This window comes from Salvelinus sp. IW2-2015, linkage group LG20 (genome assembly GCF_002910315.2).
Source record: "Salvelinus sp. IW2-2015 linkage group LG20, ASM291031v2, whole genome shotgun sequence".
NCBI lineage: Eukaryota > Metazoa > Chordata > Actinopteri > Salmoniformes > Salmonidae > Salvelinus > Salvelinus sp. IW2-2015.
The window spans coordinates 39,363,747-39,384,714 of record NC_036860.1 but is presented as its reverse complement, the minus strand read 5'-3'; the positions used below and the strand labels follow the sequence as shown (position 1 = coordinate 39,384,714).

General features: G+C 41.3%; 1 protein-coding gene across 1 annotated transcript in view; it reads left to right on the top strand.

Annotated features, from left to right (window-relative positions):
• Window positions 1-20,968, top strand: part of LOC111980885 (G protein-coupled receptor kinase 6) — a 47,621-nt gene that overhangs the window by 8,352 nt on the left and 18,301 nt on the right. Inside the window, exons 3-8 of the mRNA XM_024011931.2 lie at window positions 11,633-11,745; window positions 16,381-16,458; window positions 16,689-16,795; window positions 17,448-17,540; window positions 19,187-19,250; window positions 19,608-19,748. Coding sequence (XP_023867699.1) covers window positions 11,633-11,745; window positions 16,381-16,458; window positions 16,689-16,795; window positions 17,448-17,540; window positions 19,187-19,250; window positions 19,608-19,748 — 596 coding nt within the window. The remainder of the gene's footprint in view (window positions 1-11,632; window positions 11,746-16,380; window positions 16,459-16,688; window positions 16,796-17,447; window positions 17,541-19,186; window positions 19,251-19,607; window positions 19,749-20,968) is intronic.

Here is a 20,968-nt window from a genome sequence, read left to right as displayed (position 1 = left end):
CACACACACACACACACACACACACACACACACAGTGTGCTCCAAAATTACTGGCACCCCTGACTGGCAATGCACAAACAATACTTAAAAAATATATAAACAATATAATTATAGAGAAACTCAATACCAACGTGAGAAATACTGTACTTTATTAATGTTACAATGGAACCAACCAACATCATACAATTATTTAATACAAAATACATTTCACCAAAATCAAGGTTTCATAATTATTGGCACTCCTCATTTAGTACTTAGTGCAAACACCTCTGGCAATGATAACAGCATGGAGGCTTTTCCTGTAATGTTTGACAAGGTTAAGGAACACGTTTGGAGGGATTTTGGACCTTTCCTCTATGCAGATCCTTTCAAGATCCTTCACATTCTTGAGTTTGYGCTTATCAACTGCCCTCTTCAACTCAGGCCACAGGTTTTTGATTGGATTGAGGTCCGGCTACTGAGATGGCCATGGCAGAACATTGATTTTGTTGTCACAGAACCATTTCTGTGTGGATCTTGAGGTATGTTTTGGGTCATTGTCTTGTTGGAAAGTTCACATACGGCCAAGTCCCAGACTTCTGGCGGAGGCAACCAGATTGTCAGCCAAAATTGCCTGATACTTGGTGGAATTCATTATGTCATCAATCTTAACTAGTGCCCTTGGACCTCTKGAATTAAAAAGCCCCAAAACATCACTGACCCACCACCATATTTAACAGTGGGTATGAGGTGCCTCTCCTTGTATGCATCTCTGTTTTGACGCCAAACATGCCGATGCTGTATCTGACCAAAATGTTGGTCTCATCTGACCAGAGCACCTTCTCTCACCATCCTCCTCCCTATCATGGGGGGCAAAATGCATTTGCGTCCTCTACCCGTGAGGTTTTTAACTGTTCCATATCTTTTGAATTTTTTAAATAATTGCTCTGACGGTGCTCAGTGGTATATTCAATTGTTTGTGGATCTTCTTGTTGTCATTACCATATTTATGAAGGTCTATGACCATTTGCTCTTTTGAACTACCAGTTCTTTTGTTTTCTTCATGGTGTTGTATGACAAAGGGATATTGCATGCGTGTTACCTCATGTTTATACCCTATTGAAACATGAAGTGATGTAATGGCTCAATATAGTTCCTTAAGACTTAGATCAACTTAAATAAGGGGAATTTAATTCCTGGTTTAATTTTGGTAGATATTATTTACAATAATCGTTAAGGGTGCCATTAGTTGTGAAACCTTGAATTGGAGGACATTGATTTTTAATTAAATCAATAAATTATTTTGGTGGGTTCCATTGAAATATTAATAAAGTACAGTATTTCTCACATGTTGGTATTTTGAGTTTCTCTTTAGTAATATTGTTTATATTTTTTTAAGTATTGTGCATTGCCAGTCAGGGGTGCCAGTCATTTTGGAGGCCACTGTGTGTATAACACATATGGAATCATGTAGTAACCAAAAAGGTGTTAAACAAATCAAAATAGATTTTAGATTCTTCAAAGTAGCTACCCTTTGCCTTGATGACAGCTTTGCACAATCTTGGCATTCTCTCAACCATCTTGAAGGAGTTCCCACATATGCTGAGCACTTGGTGGCTGCTTTTCCTTCACTCTGCGGTCCAACTCGTCCCAAACCATCTCAATTGGGTTGAGGTTGGGTGATTGTGGAGGCCATGTCATCTGATGCAGCACTCCCATTACTCTCCTTCTTGGTCTAATAGCACTTACACAGCCTGGAGGTGTGTTGGGTCATTGTCCTGTTGAAAAACAAATGATACTAAGCGCAAACCAGATGGGATGGCATGCTGGTTAAGTGTGCCTTGAATTCTAAATAAATCACAGACAGTGTCACCAGTAAAGCAACTCAACACCATCACACCTCCTGCATGCTTCACGGTGGGAACCACACATGCAGAGATCATCTGTTCACATACTCTGCATCTCAAAAAGACACGGCGGTTGGAACCAAAAGTTTGGACTCATCAGACCAAAAGACAGATTTCCACCAGATATCCATTGCCTGTGTTTCTTGGCCCAAGCAAGTCTCTTCTTATTGGTGTCCTTTAGTAGTRGTTTCTTTGCAGCAATTCGACCATGAAGGCCTGATTCACGCAGTCTCCTCTGAAAGTTGATGTTCCAGGTGTGTCTGTTACTTGAGCTCTGTGAAGCCTTTATTTGGGAAGCAATTTCTGAGGCTGGTAACTCTCTAATGAACTTATCCTCTGCAGCAGAGGTAACTCTGGGTCTTCCTTTCCTGTGGCGGTCCTCATAAGAGCCATTTTCATCATAGTGCTTGATGGGTTTTGCGACTGCACATAAACAAACTTTCAAAATTCTTTAAATATACCGTATTGACTGACCTTCATGTCTTAAAGTAGTGATGGACTGTTGTTTCTCTTTGCTTGTTTGAGCTGTTCTTGCCATAATATGGACTTGGTCTTTTACCAAATAGGGCTATCTTCTGTGTACCACCGTTCCCTTGTCACAACACAACTGATTGTCTCAAACGCCTTAAGGGAATAAATTCCACAAATTAACTTTTAACAAGGCACACCTGTTAATTGAAATGCATTCCAAGTGACTACCTCATAAAGCTGGTTGAGAGAATTCCAAGTGTGTGCAAAGCTGTCATCAAGACAAAGGGTGGCTACTTTGAAGGATCTCAAATATAAAATAGATTTTTATTTGTTTAACACTTTTTTGGTTACTACATGATTCAATATGTTTTATTTCATATTTTACATTTGACATCACATTTTATTTCATATTCATTCACATTTTATTTCATTTTGATGTTTTCACTATTATTCTACAATGTAGAAAAACCCTTGAATGAGTAGGTGTGTCCAAATGTTTAACTGGTACTCCCTTTTTCCTCCAAACATAATGAAGGTCATTATGGCCAAACAGTTCTATTTTTGTTTTATCAGACCAGAGGACATTTCTCCAAAAGGTATGATCTTTGTCCCCATGTGCAGTTGCAAACCGTAGTCTGGCTTTTTTATGGTGGTTTTGGAGCAGTGGCTTCTTCCTTGCTGAGCGGCCTTTCAGGTTTTGTCGATATTGGACTCGTTTTACTGTGGATATGGATACTTTTGTACCTGTTTCCTCCAGCATCTTCATAAGGTCCTTTGCTGTTGTTCTGGGATTGATTTGCACTTTTCGCACCAAAGTACGTTAATCTCTAGGAGACAAAACGCGTCTCCTTCCTGAGCGTTATGACGGCTGCGTGGTCCCATGGTGTTTATACTTGCGTACTATTGTTTGTACAGATGAACATGGTACCTTCAGGCGTTTGGAAATTGCTCCCAAGGATGAACCAGACTTGTGGAGGTCTACAATTTTTTTTCTGAGGTCTTGGCTGATTTCTTTTGATTTTCAACTTGATGTCAAGCAAAGAGGCAATGAGTTTGAAGGTAGGCCTTGAAATACATCCACAGGTACACCTCCAATTGACTCAAATTATGTCAATTAGCCTATGAGAAGCTTCTAAAGCCATGACATCATTTTCTGGAATGTTCCAAGCTGTTTAAAGGCACAGTCAACTTAGTGTATGTAAACGTCTGACCCACTGGAATTGTGATACAGTGAGTTAAGTGAAATAATCTGTAAACAATTGTTGGAAAAATTACTTGCACAAAGTAGATGTCCTATCCGACTTGCCAAAACTATAGTTTTTAACAAGAAATTTGTTGAGTGGTTGAAAAACTAGTTTTAATGACTCCAACCTAAGTGTGTGAACTTCCGTGTGTATATATATATATATAGTGGAAGATCAAAGCCCACCTTTTAGGATTAGAAGGCTGTTTTCAAGGGTGTCAGTACAGTCGATGGCCTACACCCAGTTTGGAGCAGTTTGTTACAACACCACGTTGACACCATTCACTCATTGCAAAATCTCACTACACTTCCTGTCCATCAAAGTGTCATGAAACTAGGGGCAAACGGTTGTATTGTGGTTCCTGTTCCTAGTTCTTACCCATCTTGTCTGTAAGGGCAGCACGATTTTATGGATTTGAGTCAGGGTCACACAGTAGGTTGTTAGTGGGTGGTGGGCAAAGAAAGAAACAATCCCTTATTAAGGTTAAATGGAATCATATGATTGCCTAATCGTCATGATTTATCTCCATAATACATTAGATTATGTTGAGATGCATCCACTGGGCTGAGGCTCCATCTGGCCAAGGGCCTTCTGGGTTATGACTCCAGCTCCCATGGTGGCCTTCCATACATACAATAGACACATTGATTGTTCCCTGATCATTCAAATGTTTTATTTCCCCCTGAGGTTATGAACGAATGTATTCCGTCTTTTTCTTTACTGTGCTTTGTGTATGAAGCTACAACAGCTAGCTCTATAGACTGGGCTGATTGGCATACATCTCAGCATTGTCAGACAGTGTTGCCATGCTGAAACGTGGGAATGGTGGTGGTAGAAACATGCAGGTGAAGTAGTCTTGAGTCTGTAGTGGTGCGTTGTTCACTTCGACTCCAGTGGAGCACCAAGAGCCTAACGGTACAGTGCTTTCCACTTCAGCTGAGGCTCAACTTGCTTCAATCAGGAAGTGAAAACAGCACTTCATGCAAGTGGTGCATTTAGGGGCGGGGGAAACAAGGACAGGCTAAAACGGTTCTGAATTGTTGGTTTGTTCATTCACTTAATGTCGATCATAGTCATGGGTCCTCAGACAGTCAAAATGGCATTCAGTACGCTCCCTTATGAAGAAATGAACGATAATGGTTGTCAAGAGCCAAACAATGTAAACATTGTGAGCAGGAATAAGCTGTTAAGATGAGCTTAGAAGATAACAGGACTGCCCTAAGGCCTCTGGTTTATTTAAAAAGTCACCCCAATGGCTAGGCCTATTCCTAGACCTTATTTTCCTTCTAATACGCACATATACATACATACACTCACACACACACAATTGAGTGCACATTCAGAAGTGCATGTGTGCACATACACGCTCAGTAAAGTCTTCTTAATCATTGTGTTTTGAACATTTTGTCAAAGGACTCTGAACAATAACCACAGTGTTATGACCTGGTGAATTGCAAATCTAAATTTGATTAGCTTTTCATCAACGCTGAAGCCGACTCCTAAGGCTTCGGAGCATTCCTTTAAGTGTTGGTTTATCAAGCGCCGCTTGAGATCCACTTTGTCATATACATGTTGCCCCAAACTAAAACGACCCATGTAGTTGGAGGTCAATACAGGCAACGCAATCTTCTTTTTGTCCTCCAGGAAAAAGGCATGGTATAACACAAAGCTTGACAGTGTTGCGAAGAGGTCTTGTTTGTGTCATATTCTCACCATAATGTTAATGCTTTAAGCTACAAACTCAGACCAGCCTGTCACAGAGAGGCTGTTGTTGGAAAGACATCCGGAAGTTAAACAATTAACTGATGATGACCCGGGAGCCAGTGCTATATGCTCCCACAGGGAGGTGACCAAGAACCCGATGGTCACTATGACCGAGCTCTAGAGTTCCTCTGTGGAGATGGGAGAACCTTCCAGAAGGAAAACCATCTCCACCAATCAGGCCTTGATGGTAGTGTGGCCAGACGGAAGCCACTCCTTAGTAAAAGGCACATGACAGCCCACAGATTCTCTGGTCTGATGAAACCAAGATGTAACTCTTTGGCTTGAATGCCAAGCGTCACGTCTGGAGGAARCGTAGCACCATCCCTACGGTGAAGCATGGTGGTGGCAGCATCATGCTGTGGGGATGTTTTTCAGTTGCAGGGAATGGGAGACTAGTCAGGATTGAGGAAAAGATGAACAGAGAAAAGTACAGAGTTCCTTGATGAAAACCTTCTCCAGAGCGCTCCGAACCAGACTGGGGTGAAGGCTCACCTTCTAACAGGACAATGGCACACAGCCAAGACAATGCAGGAGGGGCTTCGGGATACGTCTCTGAATGTCCTTGAGTGGCCAGACAGAACCCAGACTTGAACCCGATCGAACATCTCTGGAGATACCTGAAAATATCTGTGCAGCAATGCTCCCCATCCAACCTGACAGAGCTTGAGAGGTTCTGCAGAGAAGAATGGGAGAAACTCCTCAAATACAGGTGTGCCAAGCTTGTAGCGTCATACCCAAGAAGACTCAATGCTGCAATCGCTGCCAAAGGTATCTGAATACTTTTGTAAATTTAAATACATTTGCTGAAATTTCAAAAAACTATTTTTTGCTTTGTAATTATGGAGTATTGTGCTTAGATTGATGAGGGAAAAAAATATTTAATCAATTTTAGAGTAAGGCTGTAACGTAACAAAATGTGGAAAAAGTCAAGGGGTCTGAATACTTTCAGAAGGCACATTACAACAGGGGGCGTCATTACAGGCCTGAGCGGCTGACATTTTGATATCCCTCATTGTTCACTGGTTGTTACCTTCACCAGATGCTGTCTGATACACAGCGACAGAGAAAGACAACCACCCACTGAGATTGTGCAGGATAAAAACACACAGTTGTCTGCGCACCAACTCAAAGCTTTTCTTCTGCCTGCAGTTTGCAAAGAGAGTCTAGAGAGAGGGAGAGTGCGTGGGGTTCAGGAAACCCTCAACTTCCGTGTTTACCGCTGAGGCCTGACAGAGAAATTGTTTACTACCCTCTGTTAAAGTGGGGCAGGAGAACACCTATGCACACCCCCAGTTTCCTTCCAGTCCCCCAGGGAGCTAACGCCACTGTGCCACCTGAATGACCTGGTTATTTAGAAAGGCCCAGGCCCTCTTCCTCTCCCCAACTGCCGCCCTCCTCCCAGGCTTCAGCCCTAATGAGGGACCCTCTGGTCTCCATGCTCGGCCTGGAGTGGCTGTCCAATCGTCTGGTGGTCAATAAAGCTTTGTGCACTCTCTGTGTCTGCTAATGAGCACTGGCTTCAGGTTTAACATACAGCGCCTGTGCTCGCTGCCTCCCTCCTCTCTCCATACATTTGTTACTGTTATCTGAGAATTGCCCCCACTGACAGTCAGAGCAGCGATGAGAGAGGGGAGATGGAACAGGGCAGGGTGCAGTATCAGGCAATCAGCCCAAATGCAATATGGCACAGATTCGCTGAATGCAAATAGCTTACTGTTTTCCTAGTTTTAATGCCTGTGATCTTGTGGGATTAATTTCACAATTGGAACATCACTACACGTTTTTCTAAGAGCCCATGGAATCAAGTGTATATGTTTATGTATTAAATTACACCAAATACAGTGATACATTTTTTGGCTGACTTAAATTCTCCTCTCAATCTTCTGACTCACATTTTGGTTGAGTCAGGTGCTCTTGTAGCGGGGCCAAAACAATCCATCCATTGGATGCAACAATAGATGTGAAAAGGCCAGGGCTCAAAGCGGGGAGCTGCATGATCTCTTCCGACTGTCTTCCTGTCAATAGAGCCTCTGTCAGGGACTAAATGAAATTGCATTGTAACTAATGTGATTATCTCTATGAAACGGCCATTAGTGGGTCAAATCTTGTTTGTCCTCCTCATCGTTTCATTGTACAACCCAATCAGAGACCACCTAGCATAGGCCACTGGCAGAGCACATGGGGCCATATAGATACACAACAGACCCACAACAACCGACAGCTCATGAGCATCTATCAAAATGATTAATTGGGAAGAAATGGGTAGTACTACTGTTTTTAGTGACATTAAAGGGCAAATCTGCAATTTTGTTATAGACAAATAAGACATACACATAAGACAAGCATGTTGCTAAATTAGGCTACAACCTGTAACTGGAAATCTCTACACTATCGCATAACATGCGCATAACACTTCTAGCAACTAATTTAGTTAAGGCCAGTGGTGATTTTAGCACTAAATCTTGGTGGGGCTAACCCCAAAACATTTTTTAGATGCATGCCAGCAAAGCCACTACACAACACAACACTAAACAATGCATTAATTGCGCTATAACGGTGACAAACGGTGCCCACAAACTGTTAGGGTCTACAGAGCTTTCTTTTCAGCACCATGGAGTGAATCTTTACCACTGCTACACCTGGCTATCAGCAGAGCCTTGTCTGGCAGTGAAACAGTTCATTCTGGCTCATGTACTGCCAAAAAAACCAAACGTGGCAATTGAGATGTACCAACTATTGCATAAGGGGAAGATAAGAGGCAATCCGTAATTTCGATTAAGACATTAATGAGCGAGCTAAGACGGACGTCGTCAATATAACTATTCAAATCAAATGTTATTAGTCACATGCGCCGAATACAACCGGTGTAGACCTTACAGTGAAATGCTTACTTACGAGCCCCTAACCAACAATGCAATTTAAAAAAATACGGATAAGAATAAGAAATAAAAGTATCAAGTAATTAAAGAGCAGCAGTAAAATAACAATGCGAGACTATATACAGGGGGGTACCGGTACATAGTCAATGTGCAGGGGCACCGGTTAGTTGAGGTAATATGTACATGTAGGTAGAGTTATTAAAGTGACTATGCAYAGATGATAACAACAGAGAGTAGCAGCGGTATTTGTTCAGCACTTTTTAAATGTACAGCGACTGAATTCAGAACATGGGCCGTTCTTACAGTATTCTCCCTGTACACCAAGTCAGAACAGTAGGATAAATAAAGGGGGCTTATAAGCAAACAATGAAAGCTCATACAATATGTGAATGTTTATAATTTTAAGCTTGGAAAAGAGACCCTTAAACCCAGACTTGGACCACACACCCTCTTCWCTGACTAGCAGGCTACTGATTGCTTTGCAATGCTTGCAGTTAGCCACTGATTCCTTCCTAACCACTCACTGTTGAATTTGCGATTTCCAACTGGTTGTGTAATGTTTATGTCCTATGGTCGTTCAGCACCGATACGTTTTATCTATAATTTTCATATGACAAGGATTTGCCAGTAGATTGTCGACTTGATTCATGACGACGACTGCTTGTCTAGCTTGCTAGCTAAGATTTTGAAAGTATGATGTTGACATTATCAGTCCAATTAAAGTTACGGTAGATATAACGTGATTTGACGGCATTTTATCTGTGGCCAATGACCTTTAGCCTTCTTAGATGGGCACTTCTAATGTAAATCCATGGCAGCCCCCAAGGGGCTTGAAATTTTGAGCTCTCACTGTAGAGTTTGTGGTGAGTAGTGTCCCCATGACTGATAGAACACTGAGTCAATCACAGTGCAACCCTTAGCTTTGTATGTTACGCTGGCTGCCCCACCACCACACAAAGTACTGAGCTAGGCTGAAACACCTGCATTTTGGAGTTGCCTTACTCAAGAAAGCAAAAAGAGACAATGTTTGTATGCGGCATTATTAGCTCAATTACATTTTTTTTATTTTATTGTTTGCAAACTGATACATGACACATATTAATGCCAAAAATAACATGCAAAACAGGCAACACTTGTTTTTTTACTTTACTTTTCTTTTTTTTTTAGCTAAACGGGTGGGGCTCAAAACAGGTTTTGAATGATGGGTCGCCACCGGTTAAGGCACAGTAGAACTTTAGTTTTTTTCATAGAGAGTAGGGCTGTGGCTGTTATGCAATGTTGTCAGCCTGTTTAATGTCATGCAAAAGCCTACGGACTCATGGTAACTTAAACACATTTAGCATCTCCAGGCCTCCACGTATACAAGCTGCTGATGTGCCTTTTGAACATCTACATTTAAAGTAAAATAAATCAGTACCATAAGCTGTAGGCTTGTTCGTTTAGCTGACAAGATCGATTTATAAGATCCATGCCATTATGTTATAGGATTTTATAGAATATAATTGAACTTAGCTGAATAAAATGGAAAGGATATTTTTCCCATTACAGAGCAAGTGCGCATGTGAAGTGGCTATGTTGAGCGTAAAAGTGATAATTCGAAACACGTCCTATATGCTACATTTTGAGTTATTTGGCAACTTTAGTTGTGAACGATACCAACCTTAGAATGTCTTAGAAATCAACACATATATGGGCAGCATGGTGCGACTATAGGCTATTGAGAAAGTAGCAAAAAAAGCTTGCGATCTGTTCCTTGCCCCAGGCTGCACAGCTGTTCTTTCATCATGTGATCATATTTTCATCCATCAGACTAAGTCTCAATTGAATCTTGTCCTTCGATTTAGAATGGCCCAATGGAATGGCCAAATTAGAATTATCAAATGGGCAGCAGGAAAAAGACATGTAATCTGTATGCCCTCGAATAGCGAATGGAGGCCGCGTGCTTTCACGCCGGTCCATTTTGTAGGCAACTTGGGTTATATAGCAGAGCATGTGCTTAATATGAGCAGCTGAGAAATACATTTAACAACACTTATTTCACTCCACGCATCAACATCTGTTTGAGGAGCATGTTCTCGTTGCCTGACAGGTGATACAAACTTCCCTATTACTAGGCTATTCAAAATCAAATACAAATTCACTAATTATAGGCTAACTGTAAGCCTGCCCTGCACAATCAGTGAACCAACAGCATCGCCTAGGGCTTGGCTATACGTTCTCTACCAGACTCATGGATATACATTTTGGGGCATAGCATAAGGTAACCAGTCCATCCAGTATCCATACTAATACAGTCCACACTCAAAAGCTAGACCAATTATGTACCAAAGACCTCTTAAATCAGTTWAAAAAATGTTGACTTTTTTCTGCCATGCTTAAAATGCGGTAGGCTATGTATTATATAACAGCACAATCATCATTTTTTCTTGTTTTGATGATGCGTTTGATGTGATTTTTCGATAGCATTTGCATTGATATCAGAGTAGTTAGAGGGACAATAGCTCTCTGAGTACCAGACCATTAGGACCTGATGGTAGTTAGAAAGTTGGGTACTACCAAAGCATGTCCAGAGTGCATAAAATGAGATTCCGGTGTGGCCGTAATAAGGTCACCGCAACAGCCCTAGCAGATAGCATGTAAGGTACCATACCGCACATGCATAGGCCTAACACTTCCAAAAGGATGTCTGCTCCTGAAAAATGTAACAGCTAGCTAATAGTTGTGTCTGCACTGTGCGCTTGTGTGTGTCTAAAGTTGCTCTCCGGTTACAGAGAGGAGCTTGCAGCAGCTCTCAAATGTATTTACTTAATAACGGCCACCTACACATGTCCTCCTTAGGCTCGGCTGGATCCTCACATTGGTTTTTGGGTCATACAGCCTCCTGTGTCCTCTTTTGCATCTAACTGAGCCGCAGATGCAAATCGCAGTATCCCTCTGTCAATTTGTTGTTCACCACACATACACAGACAGACAAGGAAATGGGGCCTAATAACTTGGATATATAAACGTAAAATACCTCTCCATAGCTATTTACACATGTGGAGAGACGATGGACCGTTTCTGATTAATTAGTTGAAGATGAGATTGTGCTGTGTGTAGGGTACGTCTAGACCTCATTCATAACCATTTCTCCGTCTACAAAGGGTGGTTAGGCAGAGGTGTGTGGGAATAGTTTGGTACTCAGAGTACTCATACAGTACATTTGCTAATGTGCCCTATGTCTAYACAAGATGTTTAAGTGCACACGCCTTTGAGTGGGCGTGAGCATGTGCGTTATGCACAGTACAGTATATATTTATTTACTTCTAACGTGTTTTTGTGCTTGAGTGTTTTCATTATACCCCGAGAGAGGCCCTCATTGACACCCCTGTCTTGTGTTCTTCCACAGAGAAATACTATAACAGCCTTTGTGAGCGGCAGCCAATCGGACGCATGCTCTTTCGGCAGTTCTGTGAAACCCGGGTTGAGCTGAGGCGCTGTGTCAAATTCCTGGACACTGTGGTAAGCAAGAAAGACAGATAGGCAGGATTAAAACGCTTGTGTTTGTTTTTCCTCGAGATGCACATCTTCTGAAGGACTGAATGAGCTTGTCCAAATGTATCTCAAGTTCTCATGTGTTAGGGGGAAGGAGAGGGGAAATCATTCAGTTGAAGGCATTCAGTTGTACAACTGACTAGGTATCCCCCTTTCCTTTCCCTCATGAAATACAGGATCTCTTGACTTCTGGGAGCAAAGGGTTGCAATCTGCGTCAATTTTCCACCCTCCCTCCCCTCTACTTTTTCAGTGAATGCGCCCCGCACTACGCTCTTGTGGAATAATGTTTAGGTTCTACCCACCCAGGCCCGCGAGGGAAGGTGCAGTGTTAGGGGGTGATGTGGAGGTGCAGGGGGGGCAGCAGGTTAGCTAGCCTACCAGTGTGTTGTTCAGAGCCCCTACCTGTTGACTCAATAATAAACTTGATCTTCCTCTCTCCACCCTGGCTTACCCCCATAGCATTGTGTGGCATTCTTCTAAAATATTGTTCTGGAACACACATACACACACGCGCGCTAGAGGTCTTCACGTGTCCAACAGGCCTGAAATTCTGAGGTCTGACCCGGGACCAGTGCAGTCCTAAATTATGACTTTTTTCTTTGATCCGGGTTGGGTCTGATATAATTGCCACGGATCTCGGGTATGTGCAATTAAAATGTATACTGACTGGACCCGATTGGACAGTGTTCTCTGTTAAAGAAGCCAATAACAAGTTTTAGTGAACAAAGATGAGAAGAATGTTGGCGCAGTCAAATGGACTGTGTGCAACTCGCTATTCAGGTTTGATGCAATTTTCTAACATTAATTTATTTTCACATTTGTTCTCATTTGTTTTTGTATATCATTATTATTATTGTAGGCCTATTTAATAAATATAAACCAGTTCTTTTAAATGAGGCAAAAAGTTTTAGTTTTTTTCATTTTGCTGAGATATTTCTGTTGGCTAAATGAAGTTCGAACTGTCTTTTTAAGTTTGTGCTACATATTTAGTTAAAAGATAGGTTAAAAGTAGGCCTGTTGTAAAATAAATAGGATTAGCCTCTTGCTGTCATTTGTTGGGTGGGCCTTTGGTAGGCACTCACTTTTGTTGGTAATTTCTGCAATATAAGCCTGTTCAAAACTTTTGTGAAGGTTGAAATAGGTGTTTTTATTTATTTCTGTTGAGCCATTTTCTTTGGCCAAATTAAGTTAATGTTGTGTTTGCCGCAATATAATAGAATTACCGGTAGGCCTACTGTAGTGCTACTCCCACTCGAACCATGAAGAGGAAAAACCGAAGAGGGCAAGATGCAAAATAATGCCACAATATAATAACATGTTCGTATTTTCCTTATTAACAATGACTTGAATTACTTTTGATATTACTAATAAAGTCAAACTTTTGTGAAGGTATGGTGGGGTGTGGATATTATTAGGCTTAGCTATGCAGGCCTATGAAGGCAGTGCGCACCAGCTTTCCAACTGACTCCTACAGTTGAACTTGAGGTGAGGAAGTATGTTTTGGGCCTATGAGGGTTACCAGCCTGTCGACTCAGAATAAATTATTCCGCTGCTCTGTCGTTCTCTACATACTTTAGTCTGAGACTGACATCATTTGAAGTCGTTTGTGATGATGAGGGGCACGAGGGGCGTTGTACAAGAAGTCATCAGCGATTGGATCGTATCTAACCAATCTGAATATCAAAGCTACATTTTCAAACTGCCGCTTTACTTTCACCTGTGTTCTGGCTCTGGCCCAACCCATGGGTTTCTGGAGCAATCAGACAGCCCTGAATGTGTTCGCATTCGGTGAATGTTGGAGGAGGTTCTCAGGTCCAGACTTATTGCGGAGAAGAAACTAACGTCCATTGGAGTGGTGCAGCGTTTGGCCAGAGCAAGGAGTCTGGGTAGCCAGGCAACAGAGTTACTTACCCCTTTAATCTAACAATATAATGCTTATCTTTATTTAAAAAAATAAATGAATTAGCCTCTGTCTGTACGCCTATARAGTACCACAGTATGAGTCATAATACCCATAAAACCTAGCGGTCAAACAAGGAAATGGTTCCAATCGTTTTTCCACCATACATTTTTCCCATGGGGGATTTTATAAACACTTCAAATAATGGCTGTGTTTCATGTAGGCTTACCGTGGTGTGATGATTTGATAACCGTGTAAATCTCTCTAGTACAAGGTGACTTATCAATATATTCTCCCGTATTTACCCCCCAAAATGAAATGCTAATGTGGCTATCATAAAGAACTACAAATGCCATGATGATCTGGACGAGACTGCCATCGAGGCAGGATTAACTATCTAATTTTAGCTACATATAGTAATGAATAAATTGGCTATATTTCTTTAAATTGACAATTCTTTGAATTATCTTGTGCAAGTTTTAAATTGACACAATACCTGTTAGCAAAGGTGTCAGCTAGATGACGTGCAGGAGCTTGCAGGGATTCATAGCCTTGCATGATGTCTACTTTGATGCTAATTAGCATTTTAGAATCAGAGTAAATAGAGCCGAATATATTGATAAAAGTCACTTTGTCCGAGAGAGATTTACATGGTTATCAAAACGTCATGCCAGGGTAAGCCTACGAAACAAAGCCCTTTATTTTAAGTTTTTATAAAATTCCATAAGGGAAAAATGAATGGTGGAACAACAATTGGAACCATTTCACTCTTTGACCGCTAGGTTTTATGGATTTTTGGTATTTATTAGGATCCACATTAGCCGCTGTAAACGCATCAGCTACTATTACTGTGGTTCCACATGAAACATGACATAATGCATTAGCCAAGGACTGAAATACATACAATTAAAACGCCACACACAGCCTACATTTCAGAACATACACACAATATCTAGGTCTAATACATAGTACAGTGCAAATTACAATACAGGATATATAAAATGGCTGTGTCTCTTCACAGTTCCCTTTGTGCAGTAAGGTGTTTTTTAAACTGTTTTGTTTTTGTTGCTAGCTTGAGTTACCTGTTGTGGCAGAGAGTTCCATGTATTCATGGATCTATTTAATACTGTGTGTTTCCCAGCCTCTGTTCAATATTATGACACCTCCACTGTGGGGCTCTATATCTGTATAGTAGTAGTAGCCTATCTGACAAGTACAAAGAAATGTATATCTGTGTCAGAACTAAAAATGTAAATGTAGAATGGGAACATGGTACCGACATCTCGGTCTCTCTAGGGCTAGGCCTAAGCTTCTCTTCCTTTTTTATATACATTTTTAAAAATATTAAAATCATACAGTGGACGTCTAGGCCTATAGGAATGACATGATGCATTTAGCTCTCATCTCTGACAGCTGATCTGTGAAGTGGACAAATATAGTTTTTGAAAAGTAGAAACCAATAAAACAATAGGCTACAAAATGTTGATTATGCTCTACAACAAATAGTTTTTTCTTTCATTTGTTATAGGCAGTTAAGAACACATACTTGGCCAATATTGCTTGTTTATTGATGGCGCTGCCCGGTTGGGGGGTTTCTTTATCTCTCTTTCTACTCTTGGATATGAACGGGTCTCTCGACTCCGAACCGGTACTGGTCTGTTTGGGTCTGTTTTTCCACATGGGTCTGATTGTCCTTGGGTCCATTCGAACAGGTCTCTGTTTTCCTTTTTTTATTTGTATTTATATCTGGTTGGGTGGGAAAGCCATGGATCCATTTCGGACAGATCCAACTAACACACACACACACTCAGTCATGAGCCACCCACTTTATCTCCTTCCCTCTAACACATTATTACTCACACACGCTAATATTGATATGAGGAAGTGTCCTTGTAGCTACATCCTCTCCGGTTGATTTAACAAATGCAAAAGCCAAGTAGGAAAAGGCTCAATGGGATGATAGCTAGTAGCATAATGAAGATAGTCAATGGCAGTAAAATGATGAATAGGTGGCTGACTTTATGAATTAAGAGAGAGCAGACAGTCATAACAGCTTTTATCAAGCAGTCTTCTCAAACTTCGTAAGTAGTGATCATGTCCTTTTACTGCACTGTCTCCTTCCTGCCTCGCACAGAGCCTGGGCTACATGAGAAGGAGCAAATGAGATTTGAACCGTCTCAACTGTCATTAACCATTATGGACAAGTTGTGCTGAGAGTCCATCGGAAGCACTTTAGAGTGAGGCTCTTAGCTTACTGTAAGTCATGCTGCTGGATGATGGCATGACACATGGGCTTGATGCTTTTGTACTTAGCAGGATTCAGGAATCAACAACACAGAGAGAAATATTAAAATAAAAATGATTTTTGGAGTGGGACCCAGGCATGTGGCTTTGTAGAACTGTGCCTTAGTGAAGGGATGTACTACTTACAGTAGGACTGGGTTGTGTTCAGTATGCATATTAAACTTGTTTAATGAACATACTCAGGTAGTATCTCTTCAGTTTCAAATAGTGTTCTACGGCTGTGTGCCTACTGAACACGACCCTGTGGTTGCAGTGATGTGGTATTTTGGTACCATCAGARGTTGTACAGAGAGTACTAGATTGTAGGCTACTGTTATGTGGAAATAGTAGAACTGCCCTGTTAGAGCAGGTGTACGAGCGTTTGAATGATGTATGCTACTGTTTCTTCCCCCCACAGGCAGAGTATGAGGTCAGTCCAGATGAGAAGAGGAGGGAGTGTGCTCAGGAGCTCCTAGACAAGTACTTCAGCCCAAAGGTACAGTAGAAGAACCCCTATTTTCAGCCAATGAGTGATTTGATGTCAAATATTCAATRATGGTGACGTGTGGTTTCCCGGGCCCAGATTAAAACTATTCACGGTCAAAAAATCTATTTCAATTAAGATACTCCATCGAGCATGCTTTTTAATTCAGGAGAGGGCTTAATCTGGGCCTATGACGTCATATATATGAAATTCATGCTGTATTGTGTTCCATCCCCCTGTAGTCAGAGGATCATGTCCCCGAGTTGGGGGAGGAAATGATGGGTCAGTTTACAGAGAGACTGGAGCAGGAGCAGGAGCCCTGTAAAGAACTCTTCAACGAGTGCACCAAGTGAGTCTGTTAACACAGAAACCCAGTCACAGAGAATAAACTAACATCAATACTTACTTAGCATATGGGATATATTCAAGATGGGAAAAGGTCGATTTTTCTTTTTATTGATCATCACACCATTATTCAACGAAGGAAGTCAGTTAAGAATAAAGGGTCATTTTCAGTGATTTTCTGCAGAATTTCGGAGTTTTCATTTAAATTGTCTCCTACATTGTGCAACATCCTGTGAACAGTTGTTCACACTTGTTGTATGGGCATGTCAACAGCATYGAGTGTATGTGGCGGCTGATGAAAATAGTTCTAATCAATCAACCCTAGCAACTTCAATCACCGCCATTCCATTCAGCAACATTTATATTCTAGAACATTCTCACAACTGTTCCAACAACATGAACTGACTATTTATGTCATTCCTCCATCTGGTTGGGGTTAATTAATGTTTAGATGTGAACTGATGTTTGGGGAATAGTAGACAGAGAGATGGGCCCATGGCGTAGCAGCATGGTACATGTGTAGGGCCTGGAGATTTTCCTGGTCATGTGACCTGACCAGAAAAAACTCAAGGCCTTAGGGAGGGACCAGAGTATTTCCTGTTTAGGTCATGTAGTGGGCTGTATGTGTTCTGACTGTGTTCTGTCCTCTGTTGTAGACTGATCCATGACTACCTGAGCGTGGCTCCCTTCGCAGACTACCTCGACAGCATGTACTATAACCGATTCCTGCAGTGGAAGTGGCTGGAGAGGTATGGTAGCCTACTAGTTGAACTTGAAATCAAAGTGAAAATGACATACTCACACACCCTTTTGCTGCTTCCCACACTTATGAGCACACACACACACACACACACACACTCTTATCAGCCTGAGAACCTCACCTCAACACAGCACGAGTGATTACATGTTACGGCAACTTCTCACCACTCCATAGTATCCTCCTAGTCACGTGTACTCCTCAACAATGGGGCTGGCTGTGTTTTTGATATGCTCTGCTGTTAATTCTCCTATTGATGTGATTTATATATATATATATTAGCGGCTCTCAAAGTTTCCTCCTATCTAGAGTTATTCTTATCAACTGTTCCTCAACTTGGTCTCATGGGTTTTTAGGCCAGTTTACCGTTAAGAGCTTTGTGACAAAAGTATTTGTTAAAAGCTCTACACAATGCACATACAATGTTATGAAGCGATTGATAGTGTTCAGGATAGTGGCATTGTGATGTACTGTATAACCTACACTTTTGGTTTCGTTTACATTCATACTCATACTTCAAATCAAGCTTTATTTATACAGCACATTTCAGACATGGAATGCTACACAATGTGCTTCACAGGAAAAAACTAAACTGAAATATTTACTACACAATTAACATAAGAGGATGAAAAGCAAAAGAATAGCAATAGAAACTGAACGACTAAAAAGCACCCTGAGCAAAAGCAAAGCTAAAAAGGTATGTTTTAAGATCTCATATAAATATGTCCACAGTTTCGGCCCCCCTCGGGTTCTCTGGCAGGCTATTCCAGATGCTTGGGGCGTAATAACTAAAGGCTGCCTTTCCCTGCCTCGTGGTCCTAGGCTTTGGGATAGTTAAAAGGCCAGTGCCAGAGGACCTGAGAGACCTACTGGGTACATAACTTTAACGCATGTCTGACATGCATTGGGGTGCACAATCATGGATTGATTTTAAAAACCAATAGAATCTTAAAATGTATTCTAAAACTCACAGGCAGCCAGTGCAGAGACCTTAAAACTGGTTTAATATGTTCTCTCCGTCTGGTCCTATATGGGCCATTTAAAGACCTTTAGCCCAGCAGGCCTATCATACATGGAATGGTCTCTATATTTATTGACATTTGCAAACAGAACATGTCTCCACTCATCAGCCTAGCAGAGAGGCAAGGCTTGTGCAATGCCCTTCCCATAATAGTCATAGATTAAGTTTACCCACACACTTTCATCACTTTGGCTGTTTCGTAAATTGCACCTTTAGTGCACTACTTTTGACCAGGTCCCATAGAGTTCTGGTCAAAAGTAGTGCACTATGTAGGGAATAGAGTGCCATTTGGGACGCATCCTTTGACTCACAGTAAATATGCCAACACTTGTTAAAGGCCTTAAGAAAGTTGTCTCATCTTGTCTTTGGTGCTGGGCCAAACTCAAGTCTTTCTTTACAAGATAAAACAGAACATTTGACAGAATAGTATTTTTAAAGCAAAAACATTGTTAAAGTGTAATGGTCAAGCCGTTTACTTACAAAGTCAGATGTGTATGTTCCTGTGCGTTGCTGCTGTACAGTCAGTGTATGTCCATGAAGTTGAGAAAATTTGCCCCACATTGGACAATAAAGTTGTGTTGTTTTCTATTGTATTGACCCTCTTCTCTGTGTCATAGGCAGCCAGTCACCAAGAACACATTCCGACAGTACAGGGTATTAGGAAAGGGAGGCTTTGGTGAGGTAAGGACTCTCTCTGTTTCTCTCTAACTAAAGCATCCTTTCATTTAGAATGAGATTTTAGAAGTGGATAATGAGAAATAAAGTTAGTCTCTTCATCAACTTGTAAATGATCAACAAGGTCCAACAAGGATCTGTCTGGATGTAATTTGATGGGCCTATACAATTATAAACTGTGTGTTTGGGAAATAACTGCCATTTAACTGGTGTCATCTTGTGGTGTGAAATGGGTCATGCCACCATTACATTGTATTTACTGGGTCAAAGAGTAGACATTGCAATGGGGTGTTCATCACTTTTCTCTTGACCCCCCCACCCTCCTCCTCTCCCTCTCCCTCTCTCATCCACTTCTCTCGTCAGGTGTGTGCTTGCCAGGTGCGAGCCACAGGAAAGATGTACGCGTGTAAGAAGTTGGAGAAGAAGAGGATTAAGAAGAGGAAAGGAGAGTCCATGGCCTTGAACGAGAAGCAGATTTTAGAGAAAGTCAACAGTAGGTTTGTAGTAAGTATTCGAGCTACCTACTTACATACGTGACAAATGGTAGGCGGTATAAGATATGCACTGTATGTAGGGTTGTGCGATATCAAATTAATTTGAATATATGTTTTAGCGCAATGTTCCAAATGCCTTTATCGCAAGTCTCTAGGTTTTTATTTGGTCTCGTCTCCTTCACTCCTTCTGTGCTGTGTGCACTGTGCACCTTCCCACTCGCACACAGACACCAAGCCCAGCCCCTTGCCACTCACAGCAACAAAGATAAAAGATCACTTCTTCCTGTCTGACAGCAAACAGTTTCAACTCGCTATTTGCATTTGAGGTTTGGTCAATGTCCCCTTCTAACGATACCCTTTTTATGTCTCAACTTCCAAAATGTAGAATAGAGTAGACCCTACTAAAACGGGAGTTATCAATGAACATGATTGTGGAAAATGAATGCTCAGTTTTTGCAGTACCGTAAGCAGCATTTTAGCTACATACTATTATGTGCTAGCTCTCTAGTCTGTGTTTTATAAATGTGCAATGATCATAAAAATAAGCATTTATATAAGGAATTGGCAACTGTTCTCATTCTGAGAAGTAAGCATCTTATCCAGGTTGGCCACTTGATTTCAACATCTAAACAAAGTGAACAGGCTGTTGTTCAAACAGTTGGAGATGGACAGGAGCGTGTGTTCATAATAGTTCAGCTGTTCTACCTTGTTAGCAAGCATATAGATCCAAGTTGGCTAGACTTGAAATACAAAGATTAGCTGGCTACTCACTAGAGATTGTTTGAGATCTGTGTTCATTTTCTATAATGCCTGCTACAAGTAGTTGGTCATTATTGGTGGATGTGCATGGTTCTGGTTAAATTTGTAACAAAAAGGGCATGATCATCGACAGACATGAAAGCCAGATCAGTGATTATTGCAAAAAAAAGCATGTTAAACTATACGGAACAAGAATATACCCATACCCACTCAGGCTCAGCCAATCATAATTAGTTTTTCCCCACAAAAGGGCTTTATTACAGACAGAAATACTCCTCAGTTTCATCAGTTGTCCAGGTGGCTGGTCTGACGATCCCGCAGGTGAAGAAGCATGATATGGATATCATGGGCTGGCATGGTAAAACATGGTGTGTGGTTGTGAGGCCTGTTAGACGTACTGCAAAATTCTCTAAAATGACATTGGTGGCGGCTTATGGTAGAGAAATTAACATTAAATTCTCAGGCAACAAC